Source organism: Macrotis lagotis, chromosome 1 (genome assembly GCF_037893015.1).
Source record: "Macrotis lagotis isolate mMagLag1 chromosome 1, bilby.v1.9.chrom.fasta, whole genome shotgun sequence".
Taxonomy (NCBI): domain Eukaryota; kingdom Metazoa; phylum Chordata; class Mammalia; order Peramelemorphia; family Peramelidae; genus Macrotis; species Macrotis lagotis.
Window position 1 is genome coordinate 840,967,876 of NC_133658.1, and position 19,148 is coordinate 840,987,023.

At 34.6% G+C, this 19,148-nt stretch overlaps 1 protein-coding gene across 1 annotated transcript; it reads left to right on the forward strand.

The window, feature by feature from the left end:
* The first annotated feature begins 208 nt into the window (after window positions 1-208).
* LOC141507744 (olfactory receptor 51G2-like) lies at window positions 209-1,177 on the forward strand. Its single transcript, XM_074215708.1, has one exon. The coding sequence runs from the start codon at window positions 209-211 to the stop codon at window positions 1,175-1,177; it is 969 nt and encodes a 322-aa protein (XP_074071809.1).
* Window positions 1,178-19,148: the final 17,971 nt, after the last annotated feature.

Here is a 19,148-nt window from a genome sequence, read left to right on the forward strand (position 1 = left end):
GTTAGGAAGAACTGATTTCAAATTCAATCTCTGAAGCTCAGATAGTTACTGGCTCTGTGATACTGAGCAAATTATTTATTTTATTGAATTCAATTATTTAATATATTTTTCAGTTTTTCTCAAGGCTGGTCATTGTTGCATCAAAGTTCCAATGCCTTTTTCAATTTTATTTTTTTCTTTTTCCAGGAGAAAAATTTGGTGATTCACAATGTTGTCTCTTCTTAATGCAACAGAGTCTACATTCTCTATCTTTCTAGTGACAGGAATCCCTGGACTAGAGGCCATGTATGCATGGCTCTCTATTCCCTTTAGTGCCATGTTCCTACTGACGCTCACAGGAAACATCAGCATCATTTTGGTTATCTGGGCTGAGAGGAGCCTCCATGTTCCTATGTACCTCTTCCTGGCAATGCTGGCAGCCTCAGACCTAGGTTTGTCCATCTCCACATTCCCCACTATGCTAAGGATCTTCTGGCTGGATGCCCGGGAAATGAGCTTCCCTTCCTGTTTCAGCCAGATGTTTTTCATCCACACGTTCCAGGATTTTGAGTCAGCTGTAATTTTGGCTATGGCCTTTGACCGTGTTGTGGCTATTTCCAAACCCTTGCACTATGCCTCCATCCTTACCAGCGGGGTAATCTTGAAGATTGGATTGGCCATTTTGATACGAACATTTGCTGTGCAAGTCCCCCTTCCCATCTTGTTGAAAAGGTTACATTTCTGTCATTCCAATGTTCTCTCTCATTCCTATTGCCTACATCCAGATATCATAAAACTCTCCTGCTCTAGTAACAAGATAAATAGCATCTTTGGTTTATTTGTTGTTCTTTCTACCATGGGCCTTGACTTCCTTCTCATTCTCCTCTCTTATTTCCTGATCCTAAAGACTGTTCTAAGCATTGCATCCCATAAGGGACGCCTCAAGGCCCTCAACACCTGTATCTCCCACCTTTGTGCTGTAGTTCTCTTCTTCACTCCCATGATCTGCCTGTCCATGCTGCATAGGTTTGGACCCAAATTTCCATCCCATGTGTATGTGCTCATGGCAAACATGCATTTTCTCATTCCCCCTGTGATGAACCCCATTGTTTATGTGGTGAAGACTAAGCAAATCCGCGATAGGATCATTAGAATCTTTAATAAAAAAGGTCTAGAAGAATCCTGTCACATTAATTAAGGTCCTTTTAAAGGAGAGAGTATTCTTAAAGTCAAGATTATTTGATCATTGTATCATTGGTTTAAAGAGATGGAGAAAATTGAGCCTAAGGTAGTTAAATTATTTTACAGAAATTACACAGACAATAAGTATCAGAGAAAGAATAAAAACCCATATTTTCTGAATACACATTCAGTGTAGCCCACTTGCTGGATAGGTGAGAGATTCATTTAAAGATTTCCTGTTGTTCCATCAAACTATTAGAATCTACAATTGCCTCATTATTTTGTATTCTCAGGTTGTCTTGATCTTTCTAGGTCTGTCCTGGCTCCTTTATCACCATAAATCCATGTAGGATTACAGATTTCTCTAGAACTTTAGGGAATGTTGGCAAGAAGTTTCATCAATGCCTTAAGGAATATGATATGGTGTCTTTCAAGGTCAATTTTAGCATTAGTTTTCTGTGTTTCTATGATTATAAATTGAATGTTCAGACTCACATGATTTAAATTCAAATGACTGCATCTATCTTGGTAGGTATGTACAGAGTGACTGAAAAATTCTGGGGCAAGTATTTTGGGTAATAATATAACATTTGTTTCTAATTGGGTTACTAGAACTCAAGAAAAGCCACATTAATTATCAGGATATGAGCAGTTACAGTGAAGATGTGTTGAATTTAGAGACAGCAGAAGTATTTCATAGATCTTACATTTACATCATGGTTGATCTTGGGAGAGTCATTTAATTTTTCTAGATCTCTCGTTGTCACTTTCATCTCCAAATCTGTGATCCTATGGACACTCTCTGTAAAAGTAATAGTAATAGGGGTGGATCCAAGATGGCAGCATTAGAACAGTCTTTCCTAGGAATTGCCTCAAACATATTCCCAAAACCTTAAAATTATGGCCCTAACTAAAATTTTGAGAGACACAATCCACAGAAAGATCCAATGAGGTAATTCTGCAACTTAAGGTAGCCTGGGAAATCATGGGGAAAATCTGTTCAACAGGGGTGGAGGGAGTGGTAACCCAACCAGGATTATCACACTGGAGTGAAGAAGCTCCAGTGTTCACAGAACAGCTCACTGGGGTCCTAGATGCCTGGGTCATGTGGAGTACCAGCTCCCGGCATCAGAAGCAATTCCTGACATGGCATTCTAGGGAACACCAAACACAACTTCAAAGCTCAGTTAGGAAACCTCTGCCAGAGTGAGTGAGAGCCAATGTGGCCTTCAGCACAGCTGTAGCCATCAGCATAGCTGCAGCCTTCAGTACAGCCCAGATCCCAGGAAATGGAAGCAGGCACACAGAGCTGCCTGGAAGCTGCAACCAGAATGCTCAACCCAGAGAAGGTAAGGGGGTGAGCAGAGACTGTTGAGGTCTCTCCTCTGGCCCTGGGAGAGTACTCTTGTGTTTTGTCAATATTTAAACCCTGGTTGCAGTCTGGGTTCTTCTATTGCCATCCACAGACAAGAGCACAGGCAGGAGAGCAGTCACAGACTTACATACTGAGGTCCTTGTTGGGGAGGAAGCACACCAAACTAGGCACAGGCTGGGCAACTGAATAAATGGGGAAAAGGAACTTGAGCATAGATAATTATTTTGGTCCTGTGAGGGACCAAAACACAGATTCTGAAGATGAGAAAGTCCCGGATTCTGAATCTAAATCCTCCAAGAAATGAAGAAGTTGGTCTCAGGCTATTACAGAGAAAAAACTGGGAAGAGAAATGAGGGAGATGAAGGAAAGAAAACATGAAAACCAAGTGAACAGTTTAGTCAAAAACATGCTGAAGAAAATAAGATACTAAAAACTAGTTTAGGTCAAATAAAAAAACACAGCTAAAAAAGTGAATGAGAAAAATATCTTAAAAAGCAGAATTGGGCAGATGGAAAAGGAGATATAAGAAAGCTCTCTGAAGAAAACAAATCCTCCAAATGTAGAATGGAGATAAAGGAAGCTGATAACTTTACAAGAAATCGAGACACAATAAAACAATATCAAAAGAATGAAAAACCAGAAGGATATGAAATTATCTCATTGAAAAAAACAACAGCTCTGGAAAACAGATCCAGAAGAGATAATCTTAAAATTATTTGGCTACCTGAAATTCACGATCAGGAAAGCAGTCTTGACTTCATTTTTAAAGAATTTCTACAGGAAAATTGTCCTGATATCCTAGAAGCAGAGGGCAAAATAGAAATTGAGAGAATCCACCTATCCCCTCCTGAAAGAGATACAAAAAATAACTCCCAGGAATATTATAGCCAAGTTCCAGAACTCCTGATTCAAAGAGAAAATAATTGCAAGGAGCCAGAACAAAACAATTCAAGTATTGTGGAGCTACATTCAGGACTGCCCAGGACTTAGCACCATCCACATTAAGGGCTTGTGGGGCTTTGACTATAATATTTTGGAATCAAAAGAGCTTGGACTGCAAACAAGAATCAATTACCCAGAAAAATTGAACATCCTCTTCCAGGGAAAAGATGGACTTTCAGTGAAATGGGAATTTCAAATGTTCTTGTTGAAACGAGCAGAGCTGAACAGAAAGTTGATCTTCAAGTACAGGACTCAGGTGAAGCATAAAAAGTGGAGGAGAAGGGTAAATTATGATGGATTTAATGATGATAAACTGCATGTATTCTTTCATGGGAAAATGATACTGATAATACTAATATGAACCTTCTCATTTATTTGATCATTTAGAATGAGCATATGTAGACATGGCACAGGAGAGAGTCGAATTTGAAGGTATAGTACATTGTAAAAATGGAGTGAATGGGTGAAAAGGAAATGTATTACAAGAAAAGAGAGGAAAGGTAGAATAGACTAAGATATTTCATGTCAAGCAGTCAAAAATAGTTTTCACAATGGTATGGAAGGGGTGAAGTTGAGAGGGATTGAGGAAGCTTTTCATTATTATTGAAATGACCCATAAAGGTAACAACATATATACATACATATATATATATATATATATATATATATATATATATATATTATATATTTAATAGGGCATAAAAAATCTGGAAGAAAAAGGGGATGGGAGAAAGTGGACATAGGGAAGGGAATGGGGTGGTAGGAGATAGAGGAGAGGAAAGGATCATAGGAAAGGATAGTCAGATATAATACATTTTCTTATTTACTTTTTGCAAAGTGGTGGGATTGAATGGCCTGTCTGTGACTATGGGGATGTGTGTGTGCTGGGTCTCTGGGGTGGGATGTAGCCTTGAGGCCTCTTGCACCCAGGGCTGGTGCTCTGTCTGCTGTTCCACTCAGATATCCACAGCACACTTTTGATTAGGAACAGAGTGAAAGGAGAGAAAAAATATAATCATTGGTAGTGGGGATAAATGGGTGGAGGAAATTATAATCAGGAGCATCAACTGTGGAAGTAACTTCTCTGATCAATTTATGATAAAGAATGTGATTCACCATAGAGATAGAGCTGATGATATCAGAACACAGACTGAAGCACATTTATTTTCTATTTTTTTCACTTTATTTCACATGAGATTTTGTTTATTTTTGTGAGAGGAGAGGAGTTATGTTTACTATGACAACAAGACTTTCAGTAACATATCAATTAATTAATTTAAAAAAGAAAAAAGTACTCATAAAAAATGTCTTCTCTAGAGCTATTCCAGAAAATAAGACCCATAGGATTGCATGTGCTCAACCAGTTCCACAGTCACCAATCTACAATAAAACTCTTTGTGATTCTTGTATTGATCTAACTCAGGTGAACTAAGTCACCTTTAAATAGTCCATGATCTATTTATTGGCCTTGTTTTCATTGTTGTTTTGGAATAAAAGCTTTTATGAAGGTAGAAATGCATTGGTGCCCTTCCTACTAGTTATTTAATAAAATGTAATCCAGGCCTGTTAGGTAAGTGTTTCCTCTTCCTCATTTTCCACATTATGGCCATTACTATTACTGCTGTGCTTATACTTACATACTTTATTTTCTTCTGCTTCATCTCTAAAGACATTTAAACATGGCAACTGATCTGTATTACCTTCCAAACCAATATCTCTCCTCCCAGGCAAACACAGAAAATACTATCTTTTACATTTTTTTATGTTTATGCTTCTTCCACATGCTCAATATCAAAATATGAATCTCTAATATTGAAAAAATAAAACATCTTAAGTCATCTGCAGACTGTCCTTCAGACTTCCTATTTTCAAATAATTGCAAAATCTTGCTGCATTTACTTCCACAACAAATCTCATGTAGATCCTTTCCCTTCACTTACAGGAGGTACTAACTTAGGTCTTCAGTTAAAATTTTTTGTTGTTTGTTTTGTTGTTGTTCAGTCATTTCAGTTGTGTCTGGTTCTTTGTGTCTCCCATTTTGGAATTCTGGTAAAGATACAGGAATGGTTTTCCATTTCCTTCTCCAGTTCATTTTATCTTGAAGAAAATGAACAAACAGGGATAAATAATTTGATCAGCATCATGGCTATTAAATATCCAAGGCAATATTTGAACGCTGTTCTTTATAACTTGAGGACCAGACTTGATTCACTATATTATTTAGCTGCCCTAATCTTATCATTAGCTATATATTTAGTTCCTATTTTCTTTCATATATGCCATTTCCAATCTGTCTTCCTTGTTGCTATCAAGGTAATCTTTAGAAAGTTGAGATATGACCACATTGTTCCCTTGCTTGAGAATTTTCAGTGGTTAACTACTGACTCTAAGATAAAACATAACTCCTTGCCTTTACATTTAAAGATCTTCAGAATTGTAATCCAATTTACCTTTCTAGAAATATATATTTATCCCTTTGATACATTCTATATGTACTAATAAAGAACCCCCTTTGCTCTAGCCTGAAATAAATATTCCATCTTTTATTTCTCTGCCTTTGAATGGCCAACTGATCTTCTTGCTTAGAATGTATTCCCTTTTTACCTCCACTTTTAAAATCTTTAACATTCCTCAGAGGTCAATGTAGTTGTTATATCTTACTCATGAACCCTCAAGTTATTACTGTTAACTACAAGCTCAGATTTTTATATATTTCCTTACCTATATCAATAGTGTTACCTCCAGTAAAATACAAAATCCTTAATTTGTCAGTCATGTGTCTGTATATACAGCTCCTAAAATAATGCCCTAGACATAAATTATGCTTGATAAATGCTTTGTAAAAATCTGCTTTTCCTTTCAATAATATCTTGGAGGAAATAAAAGCTCAGAAATCACTCTTGAAAGGGAGAATTTCTGAAATTCTTATACTAAATGCAAGTTCACTCCCCATTTGGGTACAATCATTTCATAAATAGAAGAAACATTTGTATTAATGGGAAGAGCCCTTGATTTGGATGCAGACTACAAGGTTCCAGTGCTGGGTCTGGTGCCTATTAATCTGGTGACTTTTATCTTTTCTTAAAAACATGTTTTATATTTATAGCAGCCCCTGTTTATGGTGGCAAAAATGGAAATTAAGTGAATGTCCTTCAATTGGGGAATGGCTTAACAAACTGTGGTATGTGTATGTCATGGAACACATTTTTCTATTACAAACCAGGAGGGATGGGAATTCAAGGAAGCCTGGAAGGATCTGCATGAACTAATGCTGAATGAGATGAGCAGAACCAGAAGAGCACTGTAACCCTAAGAGCAACATGGGGGTGATGATCAAACTCTATGGACTTGATCAATCCATCAGTGCAACAACTAGGGACAATTTGGGGCTACCTACAGTGGAGAATACCATCTGTATCCAGAGAAAAAATTATGAACTTTGAACAAAGACCAAAGACTATTACCTTCTAATTAGAAAAAAAGTTATCTTATTATGTAATTTTACTCTCAGTCTTTATTTTTCTTCCTTAAGGATATGATTCCTCTGCCATCACATTCAACTGAGATCAATGTATAACATGGAACCAATGTAAATACTTAACAGAATGCCTTCTGTGGGGGGGGAGAGCAAGAATGGGGGAAAATTGAAAAACTCAAAATAAATAAAATCTTTCTAAAAACATTTTATAGATGTCACTACTGTAGTCACCCTCTTTGATATCTCCAAGTCATTGGAAGTAGAAGACAGACCAATAAGAACTCAAACCTTTACGAGCATGCACAGAATATATGACTAGCTCCAAAGAAGATCAAATTGTTTCTTCAATATGTGGAAAGTTGACCATTCATGATTCATAAATTGTTGGAAGTGGATGAATAAAGATATCTACATTTTACATTTGAGTAAAATGAGACATACAAGGGTTAGACCTTAGTCAAGGTCATGTAGATAATCTGAGGTCAGATTTTAACTTGTCATCCCAACTCAAAGTGCAGAGTTGTATCCATTGTACCATCTATCTACCTAGCTAATAAGTAAATTATTCTTCCTAGATAATAAGTAAATTAAAATAAATGATTAATTCATGAAATGCATCACATAATTTTAAAAATATGTAAAACTATATATATATATATATATATATATATATATATACATGTATATTTAAGAGAGAGAGTCTCTTATTTGAAGGTCTGAGGCTCAAATACTGAATCACTCTTGATTCCTATAAGACAAGTTTCCAAGAAAAGTTTTAGATAAATTAATCACACTGCCATAGAGAAACAAAAAAGCATAGACAAGTGAATTTGCATAGAGGGAATTAGCTGATTACTATTGATTACTATTTCTAGGTGGCACATTGAATAAATACTTGTTGGGGAGGCATAAAATTCAAATCCAGCCTCAGACACATACTAGTTGTGTGACCCTGTCCAAGTCATTTAAGCTAGTTTTTCTCAGTTTCCACATCTGTAAAATGTGTTGGAGAAGGAAATGAGAAGTCACTCTAGTATCTTTTACAAGGAAAACCTCAATTAAAACCCTGACTGAAACCAACTAGATAACAATTACAAAAAATAAATTAGTTAATTCACACAAACAAGAAAATTAGTGAATTAACTAATATGTATCTTCTTTCTGCCACAGAGAAAAAATGTGTGGTTGTTGTGAAAGGATAAGCAATTCAAGTTTCTTTATTTGCCTTACCAGAAACCAAGAATCCAATGTGGAGATCAAATTCTCTGGCACTGTGGCATGGTCATACCCTGGAACCTATCTTTCTGGAGGTGGAAAGAGAATCAGTTTCTATACTCAATATTTGGAAATATTTGCTAAGAATAATGGAAAGTAGCTGGGCAGAAGCTTTATATAGACCAATCACTCCTGCCTATACCAAGATAGACCAAAACAAATAAATTATTTAGACACAAATCATGATATCAAGAACAAATTAGGAGAGAATAGAAACATATACTTGTCAAATATATGCATAAAAGAAGAGTTTATGACTAAGAAAGAAAATGAGCAAGAATTTTGTTAAGTAAAATAGATAATTTTGATTCCATGAAATTAAACAGAACAAATGCAGCCACTAATTAAAATAAAAACAGTAAATTGAGGGAGAAATGTACAGTAAGTTTTTCTGATAAAATCTCCCTTTTTTCCAAATGTGTAGCGAACTATGCAAATTTACCATACATAAGATCCATAACAAGTGTACAAATGGTCAAAAGATATTCATAGGCAATTTTAGGAGAAAAAAATCAGTTATTAATTGTCACGTGAAATAATGTTCTAAATCACTTTCAACTAGAGAAATACAAATTGAAACTACCTCAAACAAATCACATTTTCTAAGTTAACAGATAAGAAAATTGACTAATGCTATAGGAATTGTGACACAATTGAAACACAAATTCACTGATAGTGAAGTTGTGAAGTAATTAAAACATTCTGGAGAATAATTTGGATTTATATCCAAAAGTCTATAAAATTATATAGCATTTAGTCCTGCAATATCACCACTAAGTCTGTATCTCAAACAGGTGAAAGAAAAAAGAAATACAATAATAATAAATCATTTTGAAAATAGAAAATTTCTTTTCAGTTTGAATAAAAGAATTATGAAAAAGTTTGTCCATGACCATACAATTCTAAATTGGGTGCTGCAAGCAACTTAAAAGAGCCATGAATCCAACATCGTCATTTTGCTGAAAAAAAAAAAAAAAAACAACAATTGAGGGATTGTATATGGAGAAGCTGCCTGGGGGCCCTTAACTGCAGCAATAATCAAGAATCAAGATCACTCTGGGTCAGTTTAGCAGGCCAGGAGCACAACCAGTAAATAGTGAGGCTTACTGCCACAGAGCAGGAGGCTAGTGGGGAACCCGGGAACCCATTCACTCTGGGCAAGGTGGCCCCCACTCAGTGGGCAAGCTACTAGCACCTGAGACCCCAGAGTGGAAAGTAAAAGAACAGGTTCCTAGCCTCTAGCACAGGAGTTTGGGACAGGACTTCCTTTGTTCAAGTAGCAAAGCTCAACTTCAAAAACCATGTAATAGGCTAAAAAATAAGAAACAGAAAAATGTCCTAACCATAGAAAGCTACTATGATGACAAGGAAGATCAAAACACTAACTTCAGAAGAGGGCATATAATAAAGAACTACATTTGAAATCCAAGCGGGGGATATGAATTTGTCTTAAGCCTCAAAAACTCTTAGGACAGCTCAAAAATGAGTATTAAAATCACATAATCAAGTTAGAATAGTCAGGAAAGAAATGCAAAAATAAATAGCTTGAAAAGGAAGCACAAAAATTGACTGAAAAAAATAACCCTCCGAATAATACAGTTGCTCAAATGAAAAAGAAAACAACTTTAAAAAATAGAATTGATCAAATGGAAAAAAAAGATTCACTGAAGAAAACAACTCTGTTAAAAATACAATTGACCAAACTGGGGTTGCGGCAGGAGAGAACTAGGCCAGAGTACTTGAAGAATATAATTCCACGGGGCAGCTAGATGATGCAGTGGATAAAATACCTGTCCTGGAGTCAGGAGTACCAGAGTTCAAATCTTGCCTCAGACACTTAATAATTGCCTAGCTGTGTGACCTTATGCAAGTCAATTAACCCTATAGCCTTAAATAAATAAAGAAAATGAATATAATTTCTTAAAACTTGGAATCAGGAGAGTGATGCTAATGACTTTGTGAGACATCATGAATCAGGCAAATTAAATTTTTTAAAATGAATATGATAGAAGACAGTGCAGAAGAGATAATCTAAAAAAATATTGTACTACCTGAAAGCCATGATGAAAAAAAAAAGAAAAACTGCACAACATTTTTCAAGAAATTTTCAAGGAATAATGCCCTGATATGCTAATATCAAAGGTCATTTAAAGAATACTAAAAGAGATTCCAAATCAAAAATTCCAAGGACTATTGCAGCCAAATTGCAGAATTATCAAAGGAGAAAGTTCTACAGGTAGCCAGGAAGAAATAATTCAATACCAAGAAACCACAGTGAGGATTACACAAGACTTAGTACTTTCAAAATTTAACGATAAGAAAAACCTTGAATTCCAAAGGGCCAAGAAGTTTGGATTACAACCCAGAATCCACTACTCTGAAAAACTGATCATGCTCTTTTAGAGAAAAAAGATGGACAAACATTCCTTATGAAAAATTGATAGTTGAACAGAAAATCTGATTTCCAAATACTCAATAAATGCATAAAAACAAAAACAGACAAGAAAAAATGTTATTCAATAAGATAAAAACCATTTATATTACTACCCAGAAGATAATACCTCTTCACAAAGGAGTATACTTAGATCACTGGTGTGGGCATAAGTCGAATTTGATTGATGATATATAAAAAAAATTAAAGTATAAAAAATGACTATATTGAGAAAGGGTAATAAAGGCATAATAAGGTAAATTATGTCACATGAACAATGCAAATGGTGCATTGCAAAAAAAGAAAAAGAAGGGAGAAGAGTGAGAATTGTTTGAATCTTACATAGGATTTGACTAACAAATAATAAAACACATTCAGTTCAGTTTAGGGGAAAGAAAAGGGAAGGAGGGACTGATAGAAGGAAGGAAGAAAATAGGAGGAAAAAGGGGAAAAGAAAGTAAGTAGGAATGCCTGAATGTAGGACAGATTGAGGGAGTTCGTGGTCACAGTCAAAACAATGGTGAAGTAAGGGGCGGCTAGGTGGTGTAGTGGATAAAGCACTGGCCTTGTAGCCAGGAGTACCTGGGTTCAAATCCGGTCTCAGACACTTAATAATTACCTAGCTGTGTGGCCTTGGGCAAGGCACTTAACCCCATTTGCCTTGCAAAAAAAAAAAAAAAAAACCCAAAAAAATTAGTGAAGTAAAATAATTTTTAAGGAGAGAGAAAAGTAAAAATGGAAAAACAGAAAGGAGGGAATATTCAGTAATTATAAATGTCATTGTGAATGGGATAAACTCTCTCATGAAATGGAAGCAGATAACAAAATGAATTAAAACCCAGAATCCTACAATATGTTGTTTATAATATACACATTTAATTTAGAGAGTTATGCACAGAATAAAAGCTTGTAGGAGAAAAAAGAAGAGAAGTCAATCCTGATCTCATGCAAAGCAAAAGCTAACATAGACCTAAGCAAAATATATTAGGAAGGAAACTACATCTTGCTAAATGTTCCATAGACAGTGAATTAATAGCAATACTAAACATAAATGTACCAAGAGATATAGTATCCAACTGATTAGAAGAGAAATTTAAAGTGCATTACAGAAAGACACAGACAGAAAATTGATACTAGTGGGAGACCTTAACCACCCTCTATCAAAATTAATTAAATCTACCCTCAGAATAAATAAGAAAGAAGTTAAGGGGAGGAGACAAAATTAGAATTTAAGAAAACTTAGATATAATGACCTCTGGAGAAAACTGAATGAGATAGAAAGGAATATACCTTTTCACAGTTGTACATGTAACCTACACAAAAACTGATCATGTATTAGGGCATAATAACCTCAAAATCAAATGCAAAAAACCAGTAATATAAATGCATCCTTTTTATATCAAGACTGAATCTAAATTGCACATAATAAAGAGTCATGGAAAGATAGACTAAAATTAATAAGAAGCTAAATAACGTAATTTTAAAAAATAAATTTATAAAATAACCAATCATAGAAACAATAATTTTATCCAAGAGAATGACAATAATGAGAGAATATACCAAATCTTAAGGGGTGCAGGCAAACCAATTCTTAGTGGAAATTGTATATCTCTAAATGTTTATATGGATAAAGAAAAAGAGATCAATGAATTGGATGTGCAACTAAAAAAACACTAGAAAAAGAACAAATTTAAAACCTCCAATTTAAAATTTGATTAGAAATTCTGCAGCAAAGATATATAATTTATTCTTAGCCATAATTTATCTTTGGCTAAAATGAAACAACAAAGTTAGTTTTATAAATGAAGTTTAATTCTCTAGGAGCTTATCAGAACCCATAGATGGATGGCATTCTAGTGAACACCAAAATTGACCCAACATTTTGGGGAATTTTTATACAGTTTGAACAAAGAATAATAAAACTTTAAGTGTCCAACTAATGATATTTCACATCAATGACTTAGTTTTGCAAATGCAATTCTTTCAAATTTTATATTTACTGAAAATTTATATTGACAAGAATTCCACTAATTCTGAAGAGCAAATGTTTCCAAACAACAATAGGTGTTTTTCTCTGCTCAACCAGGATATTTCTCATCTTAAAGTTTGTTGATCAGGTACTAACATTAAGATTACCAGATAGCCTTGACAGAGGTGTAGGAGACAGGCTTTACAAAGCAGACTGCATTTTATAACACTTAGTTAAAGATTAAGGGACTAACTTCTGATTAGTTACATATAGATAAGGAAATATGAATTCGATCATATAGTATATCATATTATACATTATAAATACACACAAAATATAAGCACACTCCTGGGCTAAGAATTCACTACTTAACAAAGACTGCTGGAAAAAGTTTGAAAATAGTATGGCAGAAACTAGATATAGACCAACATCTCAAACTGTAAACAAAGATAAGGTCAAAATAGGTACATGATGTAGACAAAAAGGATGATACCATAAATTGCTTAGAAAAGCAAAGGATTATTTACCCATCAGAAAAATGGGGAGAATTTAGGACTAAAGAAAAGATAGACTATATTATAAAATGAAAAAATTAATAATTTTGCTTACATTAGATTAAAAGGTTTTATGCAAGCAAAGCCAATAAAACCAACATTGGAAGGAAAACTGAGAAATAATTTTTCCAGTTAGTATTTCTGAAAAAGTACTAATTTCTAAAATATAAAGAAAACTGAGTCAAATAAATAAGAAAACAAATTATTCCTGACCTCAAAAGTAGTCAAAGGATATGATCATGTGGTTTTCAATGAAGAAATTAAAGCTACTGCCAAATCATTATTTATTAGAGAAATGCAAATTAAAAATACTCTGAGTTACCACCTCACACCTTTCAGATTGACTGTGACAGAAAAGTTAATTACAAAGTTGGAGGGAATTTGAGGAAATTTGGCCACCAATACTGTTGTGAATTGATCCAACCATTGTGCACTTTATTTGTTTTCACATTTCTTTGATAGTCATATACAAAGTAAAAGTAAATATAATCTCTCCCACAAAGAAAAGATAAACCTCAAGAAAAATAGTGAAAGAAAACAAAATTATACTTCAATTTGTATTCAGATACCATCAGCTCTGTCTTTGGGATGGATAGTATTCTTTATCATATGTCCATCAGAGAAACTGCTTCAATATTTTTCCCTCAGTTGCCATTGTTATTTGTATTTCCCTCCATACAAATCCTCCACACCTCTATTTATTCTAGTCTCTCTCCATTCTCCCTGCCCTTTCTCAAAATGTGTTTTATCTGACTATCCACTCCCATGATCTTCCCTGTCTTCTAAAACCTCCCTACTCTTCCCCTTATCCCCTTTCTCCCATCCATTCCTTCGCCAATTTTTCCTCTAGGGCACAATAGATTTCTATACCCTATTAAGTGTGTATGCAATTTCCTCTTTGAACCACTTCCAATATGAATGAAGGCTCAATCATTCCCCTCAGATTTTCTCCCTTCTGCTCTATTGCAAAAGCTTTTTCCTTGCCTCTTTTATGTGACTCCAAAGATATAAGCCCCTCACTCTCAATGCAAAATCCCTCTGGTCCAGTGATGGCATATAAAGATTGAGAACAGGCCAGATCCCTGTGTTACAGGTAAATTTGAAACACAGAAGTATCAGAATGGTGGCAATCAAGTTCTCAGATATTCATTTGATTCTTCTGACATTATTGCTGGTGACTCCCAAGATCTTTGGCATAGTTGAGACCATAGTCTCTAGACTCAGGAAATTCTTGAGTGGTGCCAACTTTGCTCACTGATTGAACTCTGGGCCTTCCTTGTGCAACCTTCATGGTACTATTTTTAAACTTCTGTTGCAGTTTATCTGTCCTTGATGGGTGAGGGGTAATGAAAGGACAATCTAAATAGACCTGGAAGAGTTAAGGTGGATTGAGGATCTAATTCTATATTTAGAAGTCTGTGTCCTTCGGAGCTTTCATCAATTGAAGGACCCATCATTTGACATTGCTTGGTTGGAGTTAAAGAGAGACCTGGCCAGTGGGACAGAACTGAAATATCCTGAATTAGAGTGTAGAAAAGGCTTTGTGTGGAGGAGGTCAGGGGCATCACATGGCCAAAATAGGCAAGCAATCAGGTTCTTTCTTGGACCTTTTTCAGGATCCTAATGGTCAAAGCATTTTTGGCTAGTGTAGGGGTGTGTGTTAGTTTAAGGTGACCCAGTGGATGGAAAGGACCTGGAGGATGGTTCAAATAAAGGACCTTTGTGGTTTAGTCATCAATAGGCTATCCTTGGAGAAGCTTGACAAGTCATGAAATATTTTGGGAACCTGGGGTGCTTGGTGTGGGGCACTGTGAACATTTGCCTCAGACTGGTTGGGATAGTATCATTTTAGCTACTACCCCTGATACAAAATTTGGAGGATGTTTTATACAGAAAGGACAAAGAATCATAAAACTGAGTTAGACAAGCAATGAAATTCCATTTGGATGACATTGTTCTACATTATGATCTTCTCATAAATTATAATAATGCTTCAAATAACTATCGTTAAGAATTCCATTAAGGCTGGAGATGAAATGTTTGCTAACAAGCTATAGGATTGCTCTCCCCTCATCTAAGATGGATCTTCTCTTATGATTTTTCTGACCCAGGTAAAGAAATTAATTAGTTCTATTACAAAGTTGACCAAGTAGTATAGACACAGGCCAAGTGAACATACAGATGTAGGAAACAGGTCTTAACATGACAGACTGACATTTATACACACTGAGACAACATTCAGATTTATAATTATTAGTTGTAGACTAAGAAATCATTTTATTAGAAATTTAGAATAGGACTTAGACATTGTTGAGCCTATTTCCACGAAACTGTGGAAGAGGAGGTTGTCCAGTGGAGCTGGGAATTGGCAGGGGTGGGGGGAGCAGAGAAGAATCAGAGGAGATGAGAGATGTAGCCCTGTTTGTTGTAGAACTGAGAAGTCAAGAAAAATAAAAGTGGTCATATGGTGAAAACTGATATTTAAAATCTTTTGACTTTTTTGGTTTATTTTTGAATTATCATTTAGATATTTTTCCAGGAACATATAAACATAATTTTCAACATTCCTTTTTGAAAAGTTTTTCCCTGTTCACACTTCCTACCCAGCACTACCAACTTCCCTTCCTCCAAAACTGTTAACTTCAATCCCTATCTTCTCTCTTTGGATCTTAATTCTGTGAAATAATATTTGCTATCCCTTCCAGCTTCTCTTCACATGCAGGTTTAATAAGAATACAATCTGTGTTTTCATTTCAATTCATTGATAAAATAGTCAAAGAATACAAGATGAAGAATATACACAATATACCCACTTATACACACATTTTAAATCTATGTATGTATAGATATACATAAACACACAAAAAGACATATATACACATGCACTCCATATATACATATATATAAAGACACAAATATAAAAATGCATATCTATCCATCTATCTGCATTTATCTCCTAGGATACTATAGCAATTGCTTCTCATTGATATGAATCCAATAATGAGTATAACTTTGGTTCACTCATTTAAATTGTTTTGAAAATACTTACCTAGTATGGTTCACAAGTCTTTATTACTCTACTTTAAAAGGATAACATGAACAATTTTGTAAATTTTACATGATATATATTTATATACATGTATACAGGCACACACAACACATACATATTTGTATGCATTTATATCATATATATATACATATATATATGTATATATATATATATGTACACATATTCTTAGGGTTAGTCTGCTGTCCGTTAAGTTTGTGCATATTCACGAGTTGTTTAAATGTGACATTGATGGACATTTCTGAATTTTTTCCATCAATTTCAAAATCTACCTGAAGAGAAGAGGGTGATGGGGGAATGATGCTGGCTGTTCTGTTTTCTTCTGAGAATAATGAGTACACTGATGAAATTAGGTCTTATCTGTTTTAAATATTAAATATAAGTTGTGAGATATGTAAGTTTAGAGTAAACTCCTCAGGTGTTCAGATGGACTAATTGTGCATGATCTGTGATTGGTCTGATAGTCACAATACTATTGGTGTGATAGTCACAATCAGACACACTATAATTTTTCTCCAACATTGAAGGACAAGAACTGACCAACCAATCAGGAAAAAAATCATGAGATAAAAAATGTTTTTAAAAAATCAGTATACATTCAGATTCCATGAGTCCCTCCAACCCCAGATGGAGATGCCATTGTCCATAACAGATCTCCCATGGTTATACTTGATTTCTGAACTGCTGAGCAGATCAACTCCCAATGTTGTTTCTCCTTCATTTGTTCAACATCAGTTGATGCAAGTCTTTCCATGTTTCTCTAAAGTCCTGCCACTCATGATTTCTTAGAGAACCATCACCCGTGACAACTCAGATATGTGTCTGAACATTGATTGAGAGCCAAGTTGATCAGATATTATAGCAACACTTAGATGTCATGAAAGTCACCAACACTTAATGCTGTGAAAACAATTTTCATTTCATTGCTGAATATCCAGACTTTTATAACAAAACATCTCAGACATGACAAGTTAGATGGAACCCAGATACATAAATTCCCTGGTTAAATATACAAAATTTATCCTTCAACGTCTGTGGACTTCCTTACCAGAAAGTTTCCCACACACCTCTAGCTCTGCAGATGTTTAGGTCAGGGTTCACTGATGATCCAATCAGTCTCTTCAATGAGCAAGAATACTTGTTTGTCCTCACTCCTACAGAAGCTGGCCCTCAACAGTTCCCCCTTCTCAGACTTATGCTGAAGGCTTAAGAAGAGTATTTGGATGCCCAAATGCTGTCTGAGAGAAAAAAGACATTTCAGACAAATGAAAATAAAACATAATATCAATAATAATGCAAAAATATCAGGAAGCATGCCCACTACTGGGTTTCCAAAATGAAAAGAATCAAGCCTATTAACATAATTAAACAAATCATCAATATATGAGTCTATTTCCATTCTGGGTACCAATGCACCTAGGCAACAATTTTATGCAATTGATTCATATCCATAGTTATAGAATCATTATACCATATTCCATTCAAATGTTTTTATATTATTCCAAGGAATAAGTAAATTATAATTAAATTATATTTTAAAAGAGTAACAAAAATAGCAGAAAATTTATAATCACATTGCAATTTTAATCTCATCTCTATTGCATCTACATGACCCTCTATATGTATTACAGAGGTTTGTAATGTGTTAATCAAATGATAAAGATCTCTCTGGAGCCTTTAATGATCTAGTAACATTTTCTGACAATTATTGAATATATTTTGCTTCTATTTTCTCCTTATTCATCACTTGTATGAATATAGTTATGGATGTAGCAGCTGCAATAACTGCTCTAACACTTAATATTCCAAACACAATGCAACTCACACACCTCTTTTCCCTAATTATTTTTAATACCTTTTCTAAAAATTCATTAGCTAGAGAGATATACCAGTTTTCTACCTTAGCAGGTATTATAGCGAATTTTAGTTGTCTTATTATAAAAAAAATCATCACTCATCATTTCTCTAGCTACACATGTTCAAATAATGCAATTATAACAGTTAATGTTATACCCCTCTTTTTCTCTAGCAATATTGACATTTTTGGAAGATCCTATCATGAAAGTGATATCTCATCTATTGCTGTCATAGCCTTCCATATTTTCTAGCTAACCCTATTTCTGGATATATAATTGTTTTAATATAACCTGGAATACCTCATGAAATAACTCTACCCAGAAAATTCCACTCATAACAAAATACAGTGATCATAAATTCCTCTATACGAGGTGTGACAGAAAGTCAGGGTGGAAAATGTTCATGTTTAAAATCCCAAGCATGTAAATTTAAACAAGGAGGTTCTGTAGGAAATCTTTTTCTACCTTCAGTACTTTCTGCAAATGGAACTCCTATCATTTCTAAGGTTTTAAATGCTCCCATACTATAAATATCTATATGAGTTGAAAAATTAGTATTATTTAATTTATTATATGGTTCAACAAAAGTTCAGCTCTTTACCAAAAAATATAGGTGCATTACTATTTAAGCCAGAAAAATTATACCTAACTTCTCTTTTCACCCTCTCTTTTTGATATTTCCAATAGTAACTTTGTTATATCCCATATAAGTTACAGCTTCCCCTATCAATACAATTTCAAACATAATGTCTACCCATCGTATAGTATTTACCCACAGAGGGTTTAGAAAAGAAGTTCAATATTCAGTTCCTTTTACAGTCCCCAAATTGTTCATGATTAATATAAGCATCATAAATTGTCCTATAAGACCAGGTTGTGCTCTCCTTTTGCATGGTCTTTCCTTCTCCACTTATCCTTTCTTTATTTATTTCTTAAGTATAAGTTATTCAATTTCTGTATGACTTGATTCATCTGGTCTGCACGGTCTGTTGATCCCTTCCAGTATCCAGACAGTTTCTCCATCTATGGACAAAAACAGA